Source organism: Poromitra crassiceps (assembly GCF_964638095.1).
Source record: "Poromitra crassiceps genome assembly, chromosome: 18".
NCBI classification, from domain to species: Eukaryota; Metazoa; Chordata; class Actinopteri; order Beryciformes; family Melamphaidae; genus Poromitra; species Poromitra crassiceps.
Genome location: NC_139636.1, coordinates 23,867,849 through 23,893,785, shown reverse-complemented (window position 1 = coordinate 23,893,785; position 25,937 = coordinate 23,867,849). Strand labels below are relative to the sequence as shown.

The following is a 25,937-nucleotide window of genomic DNA, read 5'->3' as shown; positions in this document are numbered from 1 at the left end:
CACACACACACACACACACACACACACGCTTGACCTCCAGACCAAATTTCAGCCTCCTAGGGCGAAAACTGCGCGCGCTAAAGGGTGGTGAACCTTTTGTGGACCGCCCGACCGCCCGACCGACAGAGCGACCTATTCACCTTATGCAGAAGAGACAGTCTGGCTCGAGAGACTAACAGGAAGTGTAAACACAATCGGAAGCCATTGTGTTTACACTTCCTGTGGCAGAGCTTATCCCCGCAGCCTGCTTCCAGTGAGTCTGTCACTCTAGCTTTGACCAGAGACGATCTCTGGTTTGACCAGGTGTAAAACAGCCGGCGTTTTGAACAGGAAGTCGTAAGACAAACGGGTCAAGTGGGCGGGGCTAGATACGGTGATGGTCGCAGCTAATAAAAACATGTATGAATGACATTTGCACAACAATTGAGCATTAATTCTACTGGTTGTACATTGACTGAAATGTTGGCTGTCTTGTCAGTTCAGTTCTGAACTCACTTGCTGGGTCTCAATCCTCCGGACTGCATATGGCCCTGGACCGTCTGCCAGCGCCCAGCCTTCACTCCCCCAGTCATCATGCTCTTCACGCTGTCATTGTGACAAGGAACCCCCCCATCATCCCCATCATGCCCACTTGCTGCCCCCTTCTGACACACTGACACTGCCCCACTAAGAGGGAGAGACAGGTATGGAAGATACCACGGCAGACACGGGGGGGGGTGTAGAGAGGGGAAATAGCAAGAGGCAGAGGAGAAAAAGACCAAAGAGTGTGAGAAAGACAGACAAAACACACACAAAGGAAAAAAATAGATTGAGCAACCACATGGCTAAGGAGGTGAGGCAGATCAGCGGAGTGTGCAAAAGGGCAGATCTACTTTTCCAGGCCAAGAGACAGACAGGCAAGGTGGATGAAAGAGTCTGGAGTCCAGTGTGGAGAAAGGGAGGAATGGGGGGAGGAGAACAAGGAGGAAGAGGAGGAGAATTCACTGGGAGCCTGTGGAGGGTGGAAGACCAGCAAAGAGTCACTCCTTTGGGCCTGAAGGACCCAGTACTAGAGCTGCCAGCATTCACTAGTGGCTCTGCAGTGTGTGGATACTGTTCATTTAGTTCTCATTCTCTCATTCATTTAGGCATTTGGGCCTGGAAATGTGCTACTATATGAGACAATCCAATGGCAGCCTCTTAGATTACTGGAAGGATCCCTTGTATTGGAATGCCCCATGCACAAATAAACTCAAATAGATTAATTTAAGAAGTCGTCCAAAGTGACATTCAATGGAATACCGGTGCATCTGTAGCTGCACTACATCAGATGTTGAGTCCCACCATTGGTAATCACTTGCATTCCATTTTCAGATGGAAAACACTTGTCGTATCACTTGATCAGCACTTAGCATCAACAGCAGTAAACAGGAACAGGAACTAGTATAAACTGATGAAAGATTACGCAATTGAAAGGGTCAGAAGGGCAATCTAATCATAATGGCTTCCGAAAGTGGGACATGGTACAGAAAATAACCAATGATCTGTTTTTCCTCTCGAAACGGGCTTTGGAATTAAAATGTCATGTCTGCACTGAAAGCAGTGATGATGGAAAATAAAGCACAGTAGTGCCCTCTGGTGACATGACCACATTGCATTAATATGCAGTGAACATCAGAATGCATGCATCATGGCACTCCGGCACCAGGAGACACAAATTACGAGGCACAGAGGAAAGAGTTGGTAGTCTAGTGTGTAAGAGTGGAATTGGGCAATACACTTGCATGTCACTTTGAAGGTCACCGTTCACATATAATCCTGACCAATTGACCTGTCTGAACACATGGATAAGTCATCAATCACCACAAGATCCAGGCTGACACTGCTAGAGCAACAGTCAACACCAGGCCCATGGGTCTCATTTATCCAGCCAACCACAAAGGTGAATGTCTTTACTCTAGAACTAAAACTACAAAGGTGGATGAATGTCTTTACTCTAGAACTAAAACTACAGAGGTGAATGTCTTTACTCTAGAACTAAAACTACAGAGGTGAATGTCGTTACTCTAGAACTAAAACTACAAAAGGTGAATGTCTTTACTCTAGAACTAAAACTACAAAAGGTGAATGTCTTTACTCTAGAACTAAAACTACAGAGGTGAATGTCTTTACTCTAGAACTAAAACTACAGAGGTGAATGTCTTTACTCTAGAACTAAAACCACAGAGGTGAATGTCTTTACTCTAGAACTAAAACTACAGAGGTGAATGTCTTTACTCTAGAACTAAAACTACAGAGGTGAATGTCTTTACTCTGGAACAGGGATACTCAACTTGCTTTGCCCGGGGGCCACTTTCGTGAAATGATAGAAGGCCAGGGGCCAGTTAATAAACAAACAATATAAATGTGTAGCGGATTGTAGGTTTTTGGGGTGTCAGCCAGAGTTTAGTCTGACAATGTTGTGCACACCGGATAGTTAGTTAGGTTAAGTTAGTAGATACATAACTGCCTGGGTAGCAAGCAGACGGCGGTATTTGACAATTTAGCAGCTAAATCATAGATTATTGAAAGATATTCCATATTCCAGACTGAAATGCTATAACAGAAGTGGAGTATTGACCAGAATGACATGAACATTTGGACACTTATTCAGCGGGTATCTTGCATGTTGCATTCAGGTGCACTGTAAAAAAAAATAAAAAAAAATAAAATAAATTGCAATTCCATCGCGGGCCACACAGGGGGCCGCCAGTTGAGTATCACTGCTCTAGAACTAAAACTACAGAGGTGAATGTCTTTACTCTAGAACTAAAACTACAGAGGTGAATGTCTTTACTCTAGAAATACAACTACAGAGGTGAATGTCTTTACTCTAGAACTAAAACTACAAAGGTGAATGGCTTTACTCTGGAACTAAAAACACACACACACAAAGTGGGGCCATAAATCACCCAGAATATTTAGACATATTCACCTTACTGTATGTGTGCTGCATACTACTTTCAGATTTGTCAGTTGCGTTTTTGACTGTAGCCATGTTAAATTGAGGCTTTACAAAAGAAATACAACCATAGACTGTGACAGAGTTTTCTCTAAAAAAAATCAGATTATTGAAATCTAGCATTATATAAACTTGACAAGTGAGCTGTGTCAAATCATCATAATCATTTATCCTAGGTTGTGACATGTCATGACCGGTGCTGCTGTTCAATAAGTTAAATATTGACATATGATAGTATTGAACCTCAAATCCATAAATATGGAGATTGATCACGGTGAGTAGTGAACCTGTTTGATAAATGAGGCCCACAGTGTCACTACAGAGATTGAAAGCTGCTGATCTCTGGAGAATCTAGGGAAATGATGTCCCTGCTGCCTGTTGGCTGTGACTTAGGAGCATATGATTGTAGCTAGGTTGTAGCCAGGGAGTCAGGAGTTCAGCCTCCCAATCTCTCTTACTGAAATAAAAAAAATCATATTATATAATATATATTTATAATCAATATTTGTGTCTTTTAATTTAATGCCAAACTTGTTACAGTATCTTATTGCATCATGCTCAGTATCTCCCTCTAATAAAAACAACCCATTTTACCATTACTGCCGTCACTTGTCATCCATTTTTCTCCTGTGTGAAGACAGACTCCATTGAAAAACAGCTTTACGAACAATAAATGACAACCTTGAGGGGTCTTTGAAAAAAAAGAAGAACTTCACAAGACACGAGCGCAATAATCTAAAGTTGGTTTCCAGAGGTCGGCAGCCATCATCTTCAGGCAGAGTTTTCTCAGACAGTAATCCATATGTACCACCATCATAAACCCACGGCTGCCTCCTTTCTCCGGGCAATTTAACACACAGCCCTCAATGGCTAGGTCTATTCAAGATGACCAGTTATCAAAACAGTTTATCAGACAGACACCTGGTCCTGGTAGCACCATGTCTGCTGTTAGAGCCCTCTCAGTGCCCAGAAGGATCTACGTGTGACCTTGCCGGAGCTTAATTTGATTAAAGCGCCTACTGATTGGCCAGTGGCCACTGCCATACATTTATAACGCATTGGTGAAAAGATTACTTTTATTGCATCAAGTAAAAAAACACCTTTGCCTTTTATCTGCCAGTAATAATGACAGACAGTAAAGGCAGTTTAAGTGCTACAACATGACTGTAGTGCATGATGGGGATCAGAGAGGAGCCACAGATGAAACACTGTAAACCACAGGTGAACACTGGCACCACATTGGAGCCTGCAGGCGCTAACGGTCAACCCTCCACAATAACAACTGGCAATTTCCGTTCACGTAGAGAGAGGGGACAGGGAGGTATAGAGCACAGAGAAGTTGGGTTAAGGTGTGCACATGTCATTTGGAGAGGAAGGCTATGAGGGTTGTCCGTCTCCATGGTTACACCCCATGGGAGAGAGGTGATAGGTTAGAGGTCAGGAATTAGTGGGACTGGCAGGGCTGTAGGGAATGGGGGGCATCTGTAGGGAATTGGGGGCGTCTGAACATGCGCCTCTCTGTTCATTAAAAGGCGAGAGGATGTGAAGAGCGCAAGCAGAATGAGCCTGGGGGGGGTTAGAGGGCTTTGCGCTTTGCTGCAGTAATGTCTGTCATGGCGACGCCCTAATGTGCGCATGTATGACATTTCCTACTACACTCACATTCATGAGTAATCATGAGTAACCATTAGCGCCTCCCAGTGTGTATACATTAGATGTGTTGTTGTTGTTGTTCTTGATGTTGTTGATGGCAATCAAAATATGCAATAACAGTTTAGGCTACTCTTGGAAAGTGCAGCATACCTATTCTAACATGATGACATTTATGGAATGGGTTTTTTAAAAGGCCTTCAGCAAAATATCCTGAGACTCATGAAACGATTTTGTCCTCAGGCATCTACTGGCCCATTATGAGAACAAAAAAAAATACGATTATGAATCTAGGTGGATGTAATTTAAATGGGCAGGCTTTAAACATCCATTTTTATATACCGTAATACAAAATGTTGTTGTCATAATGCTTTGAGGCTTCCATATGATGAATGGCTCCTGGTAGTGATTGCAGAGAGGGACGGTGTCAGAGGGAAATTGAAAAGAGGGGAGGGGGAGGTAGGAATAGGGGCGCCCCTGCCTCGTTACAGCCCTGCTCAGGGGGAAGTCTCTTACCAGCCTTAGACCGACTCACTTGAGTGTGAGGCGAGGATCTCCATATGGGGCATAGGGAGAAATGTTTAGTACGAACTCCTTGGGCGGATAGGAGCTCCACCTCTGCTGCACTGTGCTGCTGTCATTGTTATTCCAAAAGTCTCTGTCTAGATCACTGTGGCCAGAGAAAGAGACAGGTCAGAGCAACACAACCATGGACAGCCTTGGCACCAACCAACCACTCACAACGGGAGGACCGGACCGCCACTCCTTCTTGTGGAGGCGTTGACAGAGCTTGGCTTGAGGAAGGGAGTTGCTCTTATAGCTGCATTTGTCTACGACTTTGAAACAAAACAGGTCCAGATTAATGTCTCGTTTTGTATGTGAAGTTGGCAAATCATCAGCGGTTCAATTAAAAAAATAAAATAAAAAGGAGGGTGGGGGGGGAGGGGGGAGCCTGCTGAAAAGGGCATTCACCAAAGCTCTCCATAAAGCAATGTGCCATAGCATAGACACGGAGATAGAGAGGGAGATAGATAGATAGAGAGAAAAGAGGAAAAGTCATATTCTGATGAATACATACAGTACACAGTACAGCATGTGATTACATTCTGCTCGTCTAGCACAGCAGCGCCACAGATGAAACGCATTTCAGTCAGCATGAAGAAGTCGAGCACCCATCCCTGGAGTGAGTAGTGGGGAAGCATGAGAGCATGAGACACAACAAGGCAGAGAGATCAATCGCAGAGAGTCCAAGTAGGAGGAGGAAAAGTGTGAGGAGCAGCAGAACCACTGATGTCATACAGTACGAGTGACGCGGCGGCGGTCAGAGCTCGGGCACACGGGGCACAGAGCGCAGAGAGGAAGAGGCAGCGCACAGAGAGACGAGTGTGGAAGCTGAAATGATGAACAGAGAGCACACCAATGCTGCCGCTGGAGCCAGTGAGAAAGGGGAAAATGCACAAATTAAGAGACCGAAGGAAACCAAGTCAAAAACACATTCACAGAGCCCATCCTCGGGGCTTGAACTGTCCGGACAGAAAAGTCCAAATAATATGGAGATACAAAACATTGCAAAATAGCTGAGACAACAACGGCAGGCTATAGAAGAGAGGTAGTGGTGAACAGGTTAATAGAGGCATTTGTTGGAATAAAGTATTCTTAACATCACAAAGCTGGCATTTTCTGGTAGGCTACTGACTGGCCTTGTTTCGCTGAGAATACAAAATAGCTTAATCTTTATGTGAGCCCTGTAAGAAATGTTAAATGGAAATACAAACATTTATACTGCAGTGATTTCACAACGAAATCAGAATAATTTCCTACAGAGTGCACAAACCCCCGAGCATTTACCTAGATCTGCAGCATTGAAAGCTGCACAGGGACTTGGCTAAAGGCCTGCACTTAGGGACACTTCCAATCTTACAACCACAAGATAACAGAAGAGAAGTGCAGATAACCATACTATGCTCCTCCAGCCACAATTTTCACTGGCACAGGTGAGATAATCCCGGATTAACCTATACTAATTAAATCACTAACATTTTGTTTGTCTCTCAAGTCTCCGTACATACTCTTGTAGACATTGTACTCTTTGAGATCAACAAACAGGTCTAATTTTTTCAGTTTTGTTTGTGCAGCATATACTGAGGGACTCAAAGCGGAACCAGCTGCAGTTCATTATCACCAGCCTACTTTACCCCAACCAGTTAGCAGGCACTTACTTGATGGCTTTCTTCTCCCCTCGCCCACGTGCTGAGTCTGGAGTATCTGCTGTCTCCACTCCTGGTTTATTCCGTTTCCCCTTGAGTCAAGCAGAGGGAGGGGATGAGAGAGAGGGGGAAACAAAAGCATAGCTTAGATTTGGCCTTTGAAGCTGTGTTTCTGCTAGACTAGCTTCAAGTGGAAATGCTTCGCCCATTATCTCGGCAACACTGTTCCATCAGTCCTGCACCCGATGGTCTCCTGATGATTACACACATCAAAGTCAAATCAGAGAGTCATTCCTGATTATGATGATCATTTGCACCACCCTGAAATTTACATGGCAATTGCCTCTTAAAGGCAATCCGCTGGGTACTGGAGAGAAGCCTCCACAAAGTCCTGCACGGGCCCGATACCAAACAGCCGGAGCATGACCTGCTGTAACCATGGAAATAATGGCAATTTAAAGGCTTGGAAAAGTGAGGTCCGCTGGGTGCATTCTACTGGAAAAGCTCATTACTGTTAAAGGTGTTTCACGTCTGTCACAGAGCAGGTAATCTCTATTGACACTTTGCTACAAAGAAGACAGGGAGGAGATCAGTCTGAAAGCTGCCTTGCCCCCTGCAACACCATGCCTGCTTCCCTGCAAGTGATGCTCTGATACGCGTCGAGGAGGGGGCTAGGATTCTCCATCCCAGAAAATAAACGGGAGTAAAACACACTGAGCTGCTACCCTGCCTCTGCTGATGCAACTGGATCTGGAGCTGGCTCAAGGGTGATTTTGTGTGGCAGGCTTGCTTGTTGGCGGCTGAGCGTGGACGTCTAGGCTGGAGGCTGGACTATGGATGGCTGTGTACTAGGGGTGTGGCGGTGGGGAATCAATACAGCATAGTATCGCAATATTTTGTGTGGCAATACATCGTATCGCCCAAATGCAGGTTGAGGTGCATGCAACATTTATGACAGGTTTTTATGACAGTGTTGGGCAGTCTGAGTACTTATTTGACAATTTGGCTGCAATAACAATGATTGCAATAAAAATGATTGAAGTGAGATGAACAGACTGGAAATGTTATTTTCGATAAAACAAATGTTGACAAAGTTTTCCTTTACAGGGAATCTCTGTAGCACCACAATGCTTCATTTTGGTATATTCATTTGTGACACTGACCTTATTCAAAAAATTGCAGCTGCTCCTGCGATTTGGATATTGCACTTGACCATATTGCGATTTCGATATTGATTCATTGTGAGCCCTATTGATGACGGCCTAGGCCGCCATAACCCAGGAATGAGCACATTGAACAACAGGCAATCAGCAGAGGACCCCCACCCTTCCATTGGTGGCAGCTGGATCTGCTCCTGAGGGTACCAGGAGCAAGGGCACTTGAGTATGCAAAAGCTTTGTGACTGCCTGTCCCGACTCCCCACTGAACAGACGGTGGTCTTCATGGCTGTGCGTGTGCAGTGTATGCCCAGCAGCACGCACACTAACCCATCCCGTCCTTGTATACACAAACTCATGGAGCCAAGCAAGCATGGGAGAACATGCGGACAGAGGCATATGGCAATCATCAAAAGGTTATGCATGAGTTATCAGAGACTGACCTGATCTCAGATCAATCTATCATGCGAGTCACACTCGTAAATAAGGCTGCATGAATTTATGGAAATGCAATTTGGCGTCCAGCCTACACATCCAGCATCAGCATCCATCAGGAGAACTGTGCTAGACTGTATAAAGCCCTGAGCTGGGAAGCACACTGAGACTTTTTGATATCATTAGAAACCACAGCCCCCACCCTGGATCTTGTTGGATTGGATCTTGTTATTCAGCCAAGGCTGACAATAGCACTGCTGAGCAAAATGATATCCCTCACACAGGCGAGGAAACCAAGCTGCTCATCTATTGTATAATCAGTATACTAACCTGAAATAGAAATGTCAACTAATAAATCAACACAGAGCTGACGGGAACGCAAACACTAGGCTATAAGCTAAACAAAGAGGCGCGTTTGTGAGTTAGACACTGACTGCTAAATGAACAGTTTGAAGTTGACAAACTGATGACAACATGTCAAAATGTTCCCAGCCTGTATTATGCAGACCACTCATGCTACAGTAGGGGGGGCTATGCAGACCACTCATGCTACAGTAGGGGGGGCTATGCAGACCACTCATGCTACAGTAGGGGGGGCTATGCAGACCACTCATGCTACAGTAGGGGGGGCTATGCAGACCAATCATGCTACAGTAGGGGGGGCTATGCAGACCACTCATGCTACAGTAGGGGGGGCTATGCAGACCACTCATGCTACAGTAGGGGGGGCTATGCAGACCACTCATGCTACAGTAGGGGGGCAATGCAGACCACTCATGCTACAGTAGGGGGGCTATGCAGACCACTCATGCTACAGTAGGGGGGGCTATGCAGACCACTCATGCTACAGTAGGGGGGGCTATGCAGACCACTCATGCTACAGTAGGGGGGGCTATGCAGACCACTCATGCTACAGTAGGGGGGGCTATGCAGACCACTCATGCTACAGTAGGGGGGGCTATGCAGACCACTCATGCTACAGTAGGGGGGGGCTATGCAGGCCACTCATGCTACAGTAGGGGGGCTATGCAGACCACTCATGCTACAGTAGGGGGGGCTATGCAGGCACTCATGCTACAGTAGGGGCCTGTATTATGCAGACCACTCATTCTACAGTAGGGGGGGGGCTATGGAGCGCAGAGTGGCAGCCTGAAGAAGAGTGCTGCATGGCAGGTGAGACAAAGAAGAAGAAGAGTGCTGCATGGCAGGTGAGACAAAGAAGAAGCAGAGTGCTGCATGGCAGGTGAGACAAATGGCAGGTGAGACAAAGTGCTGCATGGCAGGTGAGACAAAGTGCTGCATGGCAGGTGAGACAAAGTGCTGCATGGCAGGTGAGACAAAGTGCTGCATGGCAGGTGAGACAAAGTGCTGCATGGCAGGTGAGACAAAGAAGAAGCAGAGTGCTGCATGGCAGGTGAGACAAATGGCAGGTGAGACAAAGTGCTGCATGGCAGGTGAGACAAAGTGCTGCATGGCAGGTGAGACAAAGTGCTGCATGGCAGGTGAGACAAAGTGCTGCATGGCAGGTGAGACAAAGTGCTGCATGGCAGGTGAGACAAAGGGATGAGAGGGAGAAACTGGTGTGAAATATGAAATAAGAGTGACCGGATGTCCCTGGTGGATTTTATGTGAAAACAGGACCGCAGGACTTCCATGCACACACGCACACGCACGCACGCACGCACGCACGCACGCACGCACGCACGCACGCACGCACGCACGCACGCACGCACGCACGCACACACACACACACACACACACACACACACACACACACACACACACACACACACACACACACACACACACACACACCTTCAAAGCATCATCTCCACACCCTTCCTCCAGCACATTCACAAGAGTCATGAACAAACCCTCTCTTATCTTGAAGGGGGGTGTGTGGGGGCTGCGGGAAGCCGGGGAGGTGAGAATGGCAATGCTGGCCGGGTCAAAGCAGGAAATAAAACAATAAAGAAAAGCAGCTCAATGCCCCATATGAGGGTTAAGAGTGCACAATTCCCCTCTCATCTTCAACTCAAATACCCTCCACACTACTTGAGTCTAATTCAAATCAGCCGTTTCTGCTTCACACAACAAAGGGTATCATGCGATTACAGTATTCACCGCTGTCTGGCTCTGAGCCATGCATTTCAAAGTAGCTCCAACCAATATGATGATGAACCAATTATGAGACCAACCCAAATTGCACCAAGCCTCCACTTGAAAAAAATCCTCTAACACTTTGAGCAATCACGAGCCCAGTGGAGCATGTTATGATCTGACGTTACTGCAGTCCAGCACAGCAGATGAGGGAGGAAAGGCTTTATTACAATAGGGTATAGCGGACTGCCCATGGTGTGGTTGAAGAATACAGAAATGAGGAGATGGAGTCTCGGTTGGCAGTGCACTGCCTTCCAACACCCAGCTGGGTTTGTTTGCTGTGAATTAGCAGGCAGTGAGAGTCTCCATGCTCCTTCAATATTTCCCACATCGCACCATAATTGGTGAGGAGTGCTCCATTAAAATCATTGTCCAACTACAAAACCATCAACTGATCCTTCCCTTTTAGCATCTATCAAAACAAATGTTTTACCTGTATTCTTCTGTGCCATTCACTATACTGTAGAATAGAGCTGCAACTAATGACTATTTTCATTATCGATTAATCTGCTGATTATTTTTTAACTAATCGATTAGTCGTTTGGTCTATAAAATGGTGAAAAATGTCGATCTCTTTTTCCCCAATGCCCAAGATGACATCCTATGACTCTCACGACTTCTTTTGTCCTGACCAATAATCAGTTTACTGTCATAGAAGACTAAAGAAACCAGAAAATATTCACATTTAAGAAGCTGGAACGAGATAATTTTTTTCTTCTTAAAAATTAGTTTAAACGATTAATCAATTATAAAAAATAGTCGACGATTAATTTTCTGTCGATCGTCTAATCGATTAATCAAGTACCGGTAATGTTGCAGCTCTAATCTAGAATCTATTGGGGGCATGTCATCACAGGGGCAGCAAATTTGATGTAAGATTGGATAAGTGCATGTGATTTATATGTTACTTAAATGTAACATGTCAGGAATTTTAATCCACATAATTACAATACAATTTCCCTTTCAAATTCTATACTGTGCTTCATATCTTCTCTTTCTCCTGCTCAGCATAATTACTATCATCATCATCATCATTACAACTCTGAACTCTTGACTCCTTTGGAGGTTGTTGATACAAGCCCAACAGGGATTGGAAGGATGAGCATCAGGGTGTGAATCTGGTTTGGTTCAATCTTCACTCCACTCACAACCATGTCACGGATCAAACAGCACAAGGCTCATAGGGGCAGGCAGAGGGCTTCTGAATGCCAAATAGCTACAGTACTGCTGTTCAGACAGATGTTAGCAGCACCACCCCTGATATGCGAAAATCCCACCAAACACCTATGACAAGAGTCCTTGTGGACAGTCCTCAGATTCAACACAGGAGCTTCATAGTATTTTTTTTCTCCATATTTTATTTTGCAATTTTCAGAACCTCAAAACAAACAACAACAACAGGCTCAGACAAAAAACAAAAAAACAAAACAAAAACATGCATCTCATCAACATTACGTTACAGCGTGGCGCTACCAGCCGCGTCAAGTGCTTATGTGCTTGTAAGAGATGTGTGTGGGATCCCACGCAAGGGGCCCATGATGAACAGTTGTGAATTTCTTAAGTGAATTGGTCCTCAGGAACCGGAGTCTCTCCATATGTATAACTGAGACCATGTCCATCAGCCACAGCTGAAAAGAAGGTGGAGAGGGGGACTTCCACTCCTTCAGAATGAGTCTCTTGGCGACAGTTGTCCCCTGCGTCAGAGACTCGGAGCTTCATAGTATTACTAAACTTTCTGTATTATCATTAATAATTACCAGCCGCGACAGCGGGGCTGGTATTGTTTTCACCTTGTGAGTCTGTGTGTGTGTGTGTGTGTGTGTGTGTGTGTGTGTGTGTGTGTGTATGTGCGCGTGCGTGCGTGCATGCATGCATGTGTGTGTGTGTGCATGTGTGTGTGTGTGCGTGTGTGTGTGTGTGTGTGTGTGTGTGTGCAAATGTGAGGGGGTGTGTGTGTGTGTGTGTGTGTGTGTGTGTGTGTGTGTGTCTGTCATCATGGCAAAATGTGGTCCTAGAGACACCTATTGTAGCGGGAAGTACAGAAGTGGTTTTTAGTATTATGCCAGGTGTTTTTTGTGGTCTGTCTGTGGACAGATTTTGTCACCGCGACAGCATCAAAAGGATGCAAGATGAAGCCACGAAACAGGTGTGTGGAGTTCACATCACAATGAAGGTCGAGTGGGAAAATGGGTGTAATCCGCATTGGACCCCTGCCACTTTACGCCCCTGGCCCACATTCAGGGCACGGCTGGTGTGATCCCACCACAAGACGGTCTCTAGTGTTATTAATAATATTATTATAATTTATTACAAACTTCCTTTCTCGTTACAAAGTGGCTTATAACCATCAAAACAATAACAGACAGTAAAATAAACAAACAACATTAACAAATTGAATATAACAATAAAACTGGAACAACAATAAATTATATAAATTAGATGGGAACAAATGATACAAAAACCTATCAGGAAAAATTGTGAAGTGATTTAAAACGTGACAGTGATTAAGCTCGTCCTCTAATCATTTCATGTTGATGGATCTACTGTATACCCAGCAATGAGCAAACAGACTTTTAGCTTCCTGCTAAGCAGCAGAAGGGGAGGATAGCATTCAATGCACAATACTTCCAGGGGGCTTAGATAACAGAAAGCCAAGCAGGAGGGAGGCTTCAAGATGCTTACGCATGAAGGACTTTTAAAATAAAACCCGATGTGCTGGCTGCTAAAACTAAAACACCGAAAGCAACACTCACCCAAAATGTTCTGTCTATTAACCTATGAATGGGAAGCAAAACTGGCATGGGCCCACTCGCAACTGACACGTGAAGCATGGGGCAAACATGAAAGCTGACGTTTTCAAACAGTGCACTATGAAATGTTAAAAATGAAAGTTGTACATGTGTATAGGTCTGTGGTCTGCTTTATGCCAAATCAGCAGAAAGGAACTGGCAGGCAAAGCCACTGAGCACCTTTCACCTAATGAGAATGTTTTTGTGCACAGCAAATCGGCATACATGAATATATTATGTACAGTATCTATAACGGGGGGTTTCACTATGAGTTGAAAGCATCCATGCTTATGCAAATGATTATATATACATTCTATTCATGTGTTGAGGGAATAGTGTCACACTTGGAAAATAGCAGCGATAAAGAGATCAAGAGAACTCAGGGAGCAGAAACAGATTCTGAGTTGCACCATTTCTTTTTTCAGAACAACAGAGTTTATAGCTGTCAAATTGTCATGGTTGTTCTTCACATACTAGTGATCCTCGCTATTTTTCCATGAGAGCTACACTAGTGGCAGCACAATGAGCCACGTTTACCGCATAACATCAAATATCTGCCTACTGTACTATGTTGTCATCTAGCTCATCTTGTAGGGCCCTTTATCTGATACCATACTATACCAAAAAACACTTTTTTATTCCAGTTTAAATTTTTCAGAATTCTGTGTTTTATGGTTTACACTAATTTTAATCATCAGAAAGTGTCTAATAATGTGAATGAATAAAACATCAACAATTTAAAAATATATATAACAGTAAATTTGTAATGGTGCAACACAACATTGCACTATTTTTTATCAAATGCTTCAATACAGAGTCAAAACAGTCCTGAATAAAGTCTCGTATCGAATCTGCTGATGAGCTTGAACTTGTAATGGTCATTTGAAGCAGCAACTTTTCCAAGGAAGTAGCTGTTGGCTGGTCAGAAAGTCGCTAGAAGTCGCCAGGTGACATCATATGATAATTTGCATATCAATATATGCACGCTTTGGCGTAGTCCCTTTTAATATTGGGCTCGGGAGACCACGTGATTGCGCATTGCATTCTGGGATTATTTCCACCATATTGTTTGATTTGTTTCTTGTTTACAACCATAACTCATTCATAATATTGGCTACAAGAGGATGCTACCAGCTGGCTTTTTGTAGCCTGGTAAACCAGCAGGTCATGTGAACTCACATTTCATTTGGTTCTGCGAGACCATCTGGCCTCAACTCTGGGAGGGCTGTCTGCAGAAACTGCAAAGCGGACGAGCTAATCAGCGACCCAGAGTTGACATCGTAACCGGCCAATCAGAACGCCACTAGCAAAACATTAATGGCCGCCCTGTTGCCTGTCCGCCTCAAAGAGTAATGTCAATGTTCGTCTAGTTTAAACAGCCATAAAGTGCAGTTATTGCAGAAATAGACTCAATAACAACAATTAAACAAGTACAGGAGTCTGCAACAGTGGAGTTTCTGGGGCCAAAAATATGTTTTTGCCATTGTCCCGAGTGGATTTGGGTTTGACTGGATCCAACGCTGATTGGCTGAAGGAGTTGTCTGTCAAGGCAAGTACACCCGCCCAACTTCCGCCCACTGCAAAGACTGTTGTGAAGGCTTCAGGCCAGACGGGAACAAAGAACGAAATGAAATGTGAGTTCTGGTGACCGGCTGGTTTACCAGGCTAGGCTTTTTGCCCTGTGTTCAAGCTCCACCCCCTCTCCACCTGCCAATAAAAGGAAAACACCAGTGCAGACACTGCGTGACAGCAAAGAATATGGCGAAAGTGGGTGGGTCTCCAGACACTTGACATCACGTTCCTGAGCCCAATTAAGTGCTGACTCCGCCCGCCGGGGCCAGTTACAGCATACACCGGTAGCAAGGGCAAGTGCTACAGTCCCTGGTCCCAGTGGGGGGAGGGGCTGCGCTGTGTGTGAAGCGCTCAGACCTCTCTGGATTAGAAAAGTAAGTAGAGAAAACAGCCATCAACCGTACCAATTTATTACCAAATGCTCTGGGATTCAACACATTAACATGCTTGGTCAGAGAAAGTCACCGCTTTTGAGAAATAAAGTCGCCAGGCGGGCAATATTCTGCAATATTCCACATTGAATGAGGTGTATTCTGCGAGCCACCACCAATCAAAGCTTGGTGAGCCACGCATAGAGTAACACTGACATTATATCGTGTATAATATACTTTATGGATGATGAAATAAATGTACTGTATCTGCATTCACTTAATGATAGTTAAGATTAGTAGTATGCCCTATTTGTGTTTATGATTTATGTTTTGTCAAAGCAAAATGAAAAATGAAAAATGAATGTTTATAATCATGTAAATCACTGTAATTTACCATAGACCCATGATATTATCCTGCTATCCATTAAGCAACACTGTGGATAATGTAGTTTCACACCATTGGATGGTTGACATTTTCCCACAGCAAGTGGTCTGGAGACTTAAAAGGCCTTAATTAACATCTTAATGCCACTCAGTGCTATTTACAACTACACTCCCATGGCCAATATATATATGACCCAGACTGAGAAGCATGCTTATGAAATAAAAATAAGACCAAAACAAAAGCTCCACTGAGACAGAGGTACATCATCTTGTTCATGAGGATGTGCTTGATAGTGTCTGGCCTTCAAAGGGGCATTAGGCCAGTACAATGTCAGCCTATCCCCACACTGTGGCTGCTGCAAGGCACTGTCACAGGATAGAAATAAGATCCATTTACAGCAGTGCTCTGGAGAGCACCTCTGGGACTATCCAAGGTGCTGGCAGCAGAACAAGCTCCAAACTAGGGGTGATTCACTGCTCCATTTACCTTAATGTGGAATATCAAAATGTAACTTCTGATGTTCCAGTGAAGCAAACAATTGGGGACTTTGTCGTCGTAGCGTTGTCCCATTTTAGCACGGACCATTTCCCCCCTTGTTCATATACGATCCTAACGACATAAATAAGAGATCTAAGTGAGGGAGAAGTCTAATTGGTGATTGTAGCATTGCAAGGCAAAGAAATGGTTGTAGAGGCTAGAGCTTGTGGTGCGCGTTGCGTTGCCAGTTAGAGTGAGAAATCCTCCCATCTGTGCGCCAATAAGTTTCACAGCAGTGCAATGGTGAGGTGAAACAAGGACAACGCGGGGGCCAACATGTCAACTGGAATGGCTGACCTGTGTTCCTGAGTAGTACAAGCACGGCAGGGATCACAAATCAATTAACTTTAAAGCCATGCAAATGTAGGGAAATCAGTCAAGTGAAGTGGTACTCAGCCCTACGGCTCTGTCTGCCTAATGAGTGGTTACCTCCCTTTAATCAATCACATTTCATACCACATAATCACATGGACATGCCCTCTATCGGAGGTCAGTCTGCTCACTCCACTTCCCCGTTCCCCACAATGAATGGACATGCGTTGATGCTATATGAGTGTCGTGTAGGGGTGGGAATCACCAGAGGCACCACGATACGATATTATCACGATACTTAAGTCACGAGTATTATTGCGATTTTTTTAATATTGCACTATATTGCCATTTATTACCTTTTTACAACTGCAAATTATGTCCCCAAAGGAAAAAAACTTTGTCACCATCTGTTTTATCTAATAAGATACAGTTTTCCAGTCTGTTCATCTCACTTCAATAATTTCTATTGCAGCAAAATGGGATTGTCAAGCAGACTGACCCACACTGTCATAAATGTTGCATGCACCTGACAATTTATAAAACATCGCGTCGTCAGTGTGCTGATGCTGTCGCTGCGATATTGAATATGAGCATGAGGCTGAACTGATGAAGCTGTTGTGGACATCAGACACTGCTGTAACAGGAGCCAATATGTCTCTATACACTGTGCCTTCCTTACTCGCTGTCTTGTAACAGAACCTTCTCAATACACAATAAGACGGTACATAATATTTGCACACATTTTCATAATATTTGCATACATTTATTTGCACACATTTTCTATCTCCTGTATACTGAACTGTCTCTTTTTCAGCAACTCCACAGCAGGCAATGTCTCTCTGATCATTAAAGCATGTTACGATGAAAGCAAATGTGATTGGAAGTTATGTCAGTTGGTGAATTATTATTAGTTATTTATTTTGTGTGTGTGTGTGTGTGTGTGTGTGTGTGTGTGTGTGTGTGCGCGCGCAAGTGTGTGTCTGTGTGTGTGTGTGTGTGTGTGTGTGTGTGTGTGCGTGCATGCGCGCGCATGTGTGTGTGTGTGTGTGGGTGTGTGTGTGTGTGTGTGTGTAAACTCACCAGCTTGCGTTGACACCAACCACAGACGCCACAAAGAGCCACCAGCCAAACAGCACACACTGTCACCGCTAGAGAGACCAGGAACACACTGAGGGAAACTGAGCCTGTGTACACACACACACACACACACACACACACACACACACACACACACACACACACACACACACACACACACACACAGACACACACACACACACACACACACACACACACACACACACACACACACACACACACACACACACACACACACACACACACAGGGAGGCAGAAAAAGAGAAAAAAACTGTGATGTTTGTTTGCATACATGCATACATTTTCCCCATTGTGTGCACAATACCCACAGGAGTTTTGTGGCAATCTACTATAGGGCAATAAGTGATCGTAAGCCGCAGTACATCATGCTGTCAGAGGGGGGCGACCCCCCAAAAAGCTCTATCTTCTCCTTCCACCTCTAATTGAATAGCTATGGGAGTGCTGCCAGTTTGACATTCTATCATAAGGAGCTCAGAAACACAATCTCATCACTAGCCTCTTCTTCTTGCCGGAGCATTTCAATACCTTTCCAATAAGGGGCCTGGCCAGGCATCAGTCAGCTGCACACACATCACTGTCATGGTGTCACAGCTTGTTAACTGACGGGCTGAAAGTGAAGGGAGGGGGGAGGGGGGGTGGTGGAGGGAGGAGGAGGGGGAGGCGGAGGAGGGCAGGCTGTGAAGGCTGGGCTGACAATACAAGAGAGCCCGTGATTAATGGCTATCACTGGGTGCCCAGTGAGACAGGCAGCTCGGGTAGAGAGTAGTAAAAAAAAAAAAAAAAAAAGCGTTGGTGTGTGTGTGTGTGTGTGTGTGTGTGTGTGTGTGTGTGTGTGTGTGTGTGTGTGCGTGCGCGCGTGTGTTTGTGAGAAATGCACCTGTGCGCCTGCGTCTGTGCACATGCTGTGTATGATATTGACTATAAGTGAATCGACCCTGGTGAACACACTGCGTTTCAGATTGCACTTTTTCCACATTTTAAACAATTCAATGGCCTTTGGAGGACAAGGGGGGGGGGGGGAATCTTCAATGAGCGTTGATATTTGCACAGCGGGGAAGATGCTAATGTGTTCATATGCGTGATTTGCCTCTGACAATTCTCCATCCTAAATATACGGTACAGTGATAAATGGGTGTCAGAAAGCATTTGCGCCAGCTGAGTGACAAACAGTCGTGCTTTCTTTTCAATAAGAAGGATTGTGCTCTCCCCCCCTCACGCTGTCTCTTTCCCTTCCTTTGCTTGTCACTTCTGGCCTTTTCATCTCACTCCCCTCGTCCTCATCATATCTTCCTCTTTCATTCTTCACCTCGCCACGTCCCCCCCGGGAACGGCGCAGCTCGAAAAAGGAGGAGCAGAAGCCGGGTAGACTTGTTTCATATGGAAAACCAGGACGGGGATCAACACTGCATTCCACTAACAATCTTTCCACAGCCACAGATTGTGGACTTTGGGTTAGTCGTCTACTGCCAAGGGGACCATCTGCCTAGAAAAGTCAGCTCCTTCGTGACTATGAGTATAGCTATTTGAGACCTTTTTTAAGACGCTTTCAATATATTTTAAGACTTTTGACACGTCAGAGACACACCCTTAAGTTCCATTGAATGTGACTTACTACATTGATTCTGAGATTGCAGAACTTAGCAGTCTAGTTTGTGATAATAACTTGCATGGAACACCGGAACAACAGAAGGCCGAGACGGAACAAAGCTCAAGAGAATTGCCAAAGGCAAGGTTTATTACAAGTAATAACAGTAACACTGTAAATAAAGAAGGATCAAAATAGGAGGACAAATAGGCTATTCACATTGGGGAAAAAATGCTGCAAAATGTATTGTGTAATACCTCATAAAATGGCCATTAAGACTTTTTAATACTTTTTAAGAGGGCCTTAATTTTCACTACATTGATTTATTACCTTTTAATAAGTTTTAAGACCCGCAACAACTCTGACTCCTGAATGACAAACATGTCTACTACTCAGAGAGGTTCAGAAATAGACAAAGGCTATATTATGCTTGGCTACTGTATATTCTTAGAGAGTTCAATAAAGGTGAGTCCATTAGTGAGGAGGACATTGGCAAGGGTAGCGATTAATCTTAAGTATAAGGGAGGCTGAACTGGCCCTAGGTCACGACTGGCTCCGTGATGGATGTTCAGAATGTTGAAGGGCTTGGAGAGTGGTGAGTCAGGTACCTAACAGACATCTGGGGCTGGACAAGACGCATCACTTTTGCAGAGCCCCCAGCCGAGGTTGGGATGATGTAGCAGCCCTATGTCCTGTGTTGTTTCTGAAGGTCGCAAAGGGAGATGGGTGGGGGGGTGGGGGCAGCAGAGCACGCTTTATGATCTGTGTCAATCATGAGAGCTCGGGGTGGATGAAAAGCCGCCAAATACAATGCAGAATCGACAGAGACCATACTACTCTATTTCGTGATGGACATCTGGATGCTCCTTCCCAGTTCCACATTCCATGAAATGTAACATCCTTTGTACAAAGCCACACCAAAGCACTGTGCGCAGGCTATGAAGAGGGACAAAAAGAAGGGTATTTAGTGATGATATCGTGTTATGGAGATATATATGCAAATCTTAAGCACTGCGAGGCTACAGAGAAAAGATGCTTTATTTAGCCTAGGAAAAGTCCGCATTACACCCGGCTATCAGAGCACAAGTGATTTAATTTATCTTTCACCTTGCATAAAATACAACCTTTATCTTGGAATAATCTCCGGTAGGTGATGCCCTATGAGGTGAAAGATAAATTAAAGTGTTTTGTGTGCTGAAACTGCTGTGTGGAGAGACTATTAAACATGCAGCCTAATGATGATAAATACAAACTGCTCTGCTACTGTATATAATATGAAGATCTACATGTATGTATCCTCACCACCACTGCAACTAGATAAGGCCTGAGAAGTACTTCAAAATGGAGAGTGGAGAAGCACTTCTAAAATGACACCACTCATTAAAACTGACAAGTGAGCAGAACAAGCCATTGAGCCTTCTGATCAGAGGCCTTCAGAAGTTGGAGCACTCTTGAACTTGAAAGTAGCTTGTTTGTTTTAGATCTCTGCAGGCCGTGGCTAACTGGCTATCTTGTTTATATGCACTTAACGAGAAGATAAATGTCACTGTGTAGCCTACTGGGGAGAGCAGTGACAACGGCATGGTAAATGAGATCGTAATATACCCTTTCACTTAAGAGAAAAACAAAGACGAGTGAGGCAGGAGGTTAAATATGAGGGTTTTAGGTGAAGGAATATCCAGGACTTATGAGCCTGGTAAACCATAGTGATCAGGTGAACTCACATTCTCTTTCATTCTGCGGATCAGTCACAACGATTTCATTGGGCGGGAGTACTTGCCCTATAGACTCGCTTGCCAGACTTCCCTCCCTTCCGGGAGAGAAGTCTGGAAACAGGCTACTGAGCTCTGCCATTGGTGGCGACCATTTCAGTCGCCAGCGGAAGAAAATCCCTTTCCGCTCCCTGCAAGCTCTGCCATTGGCTTCGACCCGCTCTGAATGACCGGCTGCATACCATATGGATTTCTTTTCCACTCCCTCCATGATGAATCTGTCTATCTCAAATGCCTCTGCCGCTGTGCGTGTTGAATCTGTCGATCTCAAATAACTGCACTGCTGTGAAACAACATCAACAATGCTAGCTCGTTACACGCTGAAAATGATTGGATCCCCCGTTGTAGGGAGAGAGTCTGGCAAGCGAGACTAGGTTAAACCTAGTCTCGCTGGCCAGCCTCCCCTCCCTACCGTGAGAGGAGTCTGGCGCCGCAGGTCTCCAGAGTGGGATTGGGATGGGCGGCGCTTAGCGACAGTGCCCTTGGAAATTACTTTCAAACAATCCAACTTGCCGTTTTCAGCGTGTAGCAACGAGCTAGTGTGTAGGTTTCTGCCGTTAGCTTGCTAGCTAGTTAGCGTTGTTGTTTTCACTGCGGCGGCAGGGCACTACAGCGACATACAGGGAGGAGGGAGCGGAAGCCACTCTGATTGACATGGTCGGAGCCAATGACAGAGCTTGTAATAAGCCGGGAGCGGACATCCGGCAGCGACTGAAACAGTCGCTCCAATGGGAGAGCTGAGTAGAGCAGGGGAGGGTTTGTCCCAGTTATGGAGACCTGCGGCGCCAGACTCCTCGGACAGAAGGGAGAGGAGGCTGGCCAGCGAGACTAGGTTAAACCAAACAGATCATTTTTTCCCCGCAAGTCCAGAGTGGAGATCTACACTGCCAGACTCTCTCCCAGCAAGGAGGGAAGTCTGGCAAGCGAGACTGTAATTGCCCTGACAGACAACTCCTTCAGCCAATTCAGCATCGCCAAATCCAATCTCAAATCCACTCAGAAAAACATCTTTTCTGCTGAGAAAATTTGCTGGTGCATACTCTTGTTCTGGTTTAATTGTTGTTATTGAGTCTATTTCTCCAATGACTGCACTTTATGCCTGTGTTCACTCTACTAACGTTAACGTTACCACTCATTGCTTCGGGAGCAACCATACTGTTTTGCCAGCGGTGTTACTGATTGGCCGGTTACGTTGTCAACTACGAGGCAGGTCCCTGATTGGCCCGTGCATTTTGTGATGTCTGGAAATTGCTGGAGGCCAGACTGATCCGCAGAACAAAACAGAATGTGAGGTCACGTGATCAGTATTGTTTACCCGGCTAAGAACTTGAGAGAGGGTTGAGTTGTCAGGTTTGAGGCATTGGCATAGATGGCTGTGAGTGCACAGCGGCAATCACAACAACAAACCTTACCCTCGCTACACACAGTACGCTACTGTACATGTAGGTCAGTGGTTCTCAAACTTGTTCGGTACCCCCTTTCCCTGTTTTCTGAATCCATATTATGCAATTCATGAATGGTAACCCACTTTTTGAAGAATATTACTGTACATTACAAAATAAGAAATGGGGTTAAAGAGTTGCAATTAGTGCCTGGCTGCTGAGCTGATTCATTTTAATGTTTCATTTATCTTCATGATTTATTCTTACATTTTTCCATTTTCCCCCTTCGCTCAAGTACCCCCTGTAGTACCTCCACGTACCCCTAGGGGTAGTACCACAGTTTGCGAACCACTGATGTAGGTGATGTGGCCCACATGCGGTGAGCTAAGCCAAGCAGAAAGGGACCAGTCCTCAGGGGTAAGAGAAATTACTAATTGGACAGGCGGAACTGGAGCATTGTCCACTCAGCAAAGCTGCCACAGCAGATCTTTATGCTCTGACTGAGGTGGAGAGCGACTAATCACCACTTCAAAGTCGCCCTCCTCGTACCTTCTGCCCTCTTTAGCTACTGAGCCACTGTAATCCACACATGTCACTCAGCTGTCTTGAAACAGACTGCCCGTGTGGCAGACTCTGTGTGTGCAACAGTGAAATGTTACTTTGTTATGCTTTTGTACAATTCAGTATGTCACATTGGCTCACTACACCATGACTTCCCAAAACATAAAGGTGGCTGGTTGTTTAGTAGAGCAGCGCATGCACTTTGAGGCATTCAAGCACAATATTTCTCCTTACTCAGATGTTGTACAGATCAATAATCACAGAAAATAAGAATTCTGGGAAGAGAGAAAAGGTGTCAAGAGGGTAGATGAAGAATTTCTCAAACCCGAAAATCGATCAGGTCCGAGTTGATCGATTCTGCTATCGAGACTAGCGGGCCCTATAACGTAACATTATGTCTGGAGAGCCGGGTCATGTCATTTACATCAAACCACTGGTGCACAAATATGCATTGATTGTCTAATAAAGTTTTTGAATTCAATTGAATTGCCTGCCAACTGCCGTTAAACTAAACAAGGGTGAATTGAATCGCTTCACCATCAAATTTCATTCTGTTCAGAAATCAATCAAACAGTCACAGTTAAGCAATAAAAGCAATACCAGTTCTGTTAAGAATTTATTGTTGTCTCAGCTTTCCACCAAATAATAGAAAAGTACCCATAGTGGTATCTATAAAGACTCGGATCGTTAAGCAGTCTCGAAAATGGTATCAATAGCAATAAAATTAACGATCCCCATCCCTACATAAGATAGCCAGATCTCTCAGCACCATAGATGCTGGTTGACTTGTGACTGCTTGTGAATAACAAAGCAGGAACAGAGGAGAGGTGGTGGCCACTAGTGCTGCGGCATGCCTAACCACTTGGAAAACACAGTCCAGAGGGGGCAATGGAGGCCCATCTAAATCGCGAGGATGTAATACAGCAGCCAACCAGTGACGTTTTGACAGGTGGAGAGCACCTGTGGTGAGACATGAGTGGCTCTTGAGCCCCTGTAGGCTGGAGCTGGATTTGTTTCTGGCTCTCTGTCCCTGTGTGCTCCCTGTTGCTCGGCTGCAGGACAGGACTGCTGTGCCTGTCACAGTCCCAGAGCCTGGCTCACAGGGAGAGAGAGAGAGAAGAATGCCACCCACATTCTGCCTGCTCTCAGATGGACACTGTGGGGGTCCAGAGGGCCTTGACAAGGGATAAGATCCATCTCAGCCCACTGACGCGACAGACTAGAGCTGGACCACTAAGACGTTATATGACACATGCCTGGTGTCATCTATAATAACACCATCATCTTATTAGCACCTCTGACATTGAATGGATGAATCAGTCATAAATCTCGTCAAGATCTTCAGACTCTGGTTGGAAGCCGAACTGAAGTGATCATAATGTTTTAATATAGTTACTACCTACATAGACAATTTCAATGAGTAATTCAGAAAATAGTATGATGTGCTAGAGTAGAGGCTATTTGTGTCCAACATACAGTGCCATTCTTTTGCAACCTTGGGCAAATTCTACAATTCATTATGTAGCTATATTTGTAAGTCCTCATTATATGCTACTGTAGATGCACCTTTCGGCGGGCATTTCCTTTTTCAACGATGCAGCAAAGCGTAATTATTTAAGTGTCAACAAATATAATAACCACCACACACGCCTTAGGAGCCAGAAAAACAAGCAGCAGCATCCTCACATGATTCTCCCTGAATAACTTAACTTCTGTGTCAGTCAGTAGGGGGCAACACTTCAGTAGAGCTGAAAAGGCATATTGCAATCTTTTTGAAGAATAAGAAGCCAGAAATTGAAACCAGCTCCATTTTTCGTTAATGTTATTACTTCAGTGTGGGAGGTCAAAGAATATTGTCTCATCCCCTCTTCTTATCCCGGTTGAATGAGTGATAAAGGTAACATTTTGGTTACATCTATTTCCCTTGATCTCTTTGATGAGTTCTTTATACAGTATGTATGGTCTTGATCTATCACACAATCGATCAATGTCTGGGGCATAATTCTCTCCCCCAGCGGCTGCACTGGAAAGAGTGAATTAACTGTTCAGATTGAAATGGATGACTTTCATATGAAAGCCAGAGGAAGGACTCAACACATTTACCAAGGACATTCTCCCCTGCATGCTAACAGGCAGACTTGTTTTCCAATTTGTAAGTGTCCCTGCCTCTCATCAAACACAGATTAACGAGGGATTACAGTCATATATCACTGGGGGATTCCAAAACACTTCTTTAAATGAGGCTGACTCATCTGCTCGCTTGCATATCATTTCAGTGATGCACATTTGACATATAGGTTATTATTACCGGGGCACTTTACCAGCTAATCTAGGCAAATGCGATTATGGCAGAATCTCAAAATGAAAGTTCACAGTTTCTAATTTCTCATAGAAGCAGACTCGACCTGTAGTCAAGGTCTTCCATTCATAAGCAGAGTGTCCTCCTCACCCATTTCTCCACTGTTCCAATCCAAGTATCCCTGCTGCTTTGCAACCAACCTAAACGTGCTTAGTGACACACTGGGACAAATGACTGTGAGATACTGTCTGTCAGAAACCTGATGGAACTGAATGAGCTTCTCCTGCTGCTTAGTGGCCCCAAAGCCTCAGGATGTTCTGGCTGCTGCTTCACACATTTACAAACAACCCATTACTCAAACTTAGGGATGCACCCATATGAAAATATTTGCCAATACTGATAACCGATATTAATATTGCTGTTATGGCCGATAACCGATATTTACCGATGTCGATATGATCTGCATAAAAACACATTTCTATGACAATCAAATGTTGTACATACTGAAAAACATAAACACTGCATTTGAAAAAGTAATTCATTTCTTTATTCCCAAAACATTTGGAAAAGCCTATAAATCATAGATTTACCACATTGTCAGGTTCAGAGGCATTCAACTGTTTATTTGTCATAAGCAAACCGTAAAACAGCACTTTATGGACGG

The 25,937-nt window shown here is 44.7% G+C and overlaps 1 protein-coding gene across 2 annotated transcripts in view; it reads right to left on the bottom strand.

The window, feature by feature from the left end:
* Positions 1 to 25,937, bottom strand: part of syt7a (synaptotagmin VIIa) — a 90,321-nt gene that overhangs the window by 26,354 nt on the left and 38,030 nt on the right. The window contains exons 2-5 of one of the 2 annotated variants that reach the window (XM_083654859.1): positions 17,636 to 17,739; positions 6,850 to 6,929; positions 5,166 to 5,300; positions 496 to 666 (exon numbers count right to left, since the gene is read on the bottom strand). In XM_083654859.1, the coding sequence (XP_083510985.1) occupies positions 496 to 666; positions 5,166 to 5,300; positions 6,850 to 6,929; positions 17,636 to 17,739 (490 nt within the window). The remainder of the gene's footprint in view (positions 1 to 495; positions 667 to 5,165; positions 5,301 to 6,849; positions 6,930 to 17,635; positions 17,740 to 25,937) is intronic. The other variant, XM_083654858.1, reaches the window with a different exon arrangement.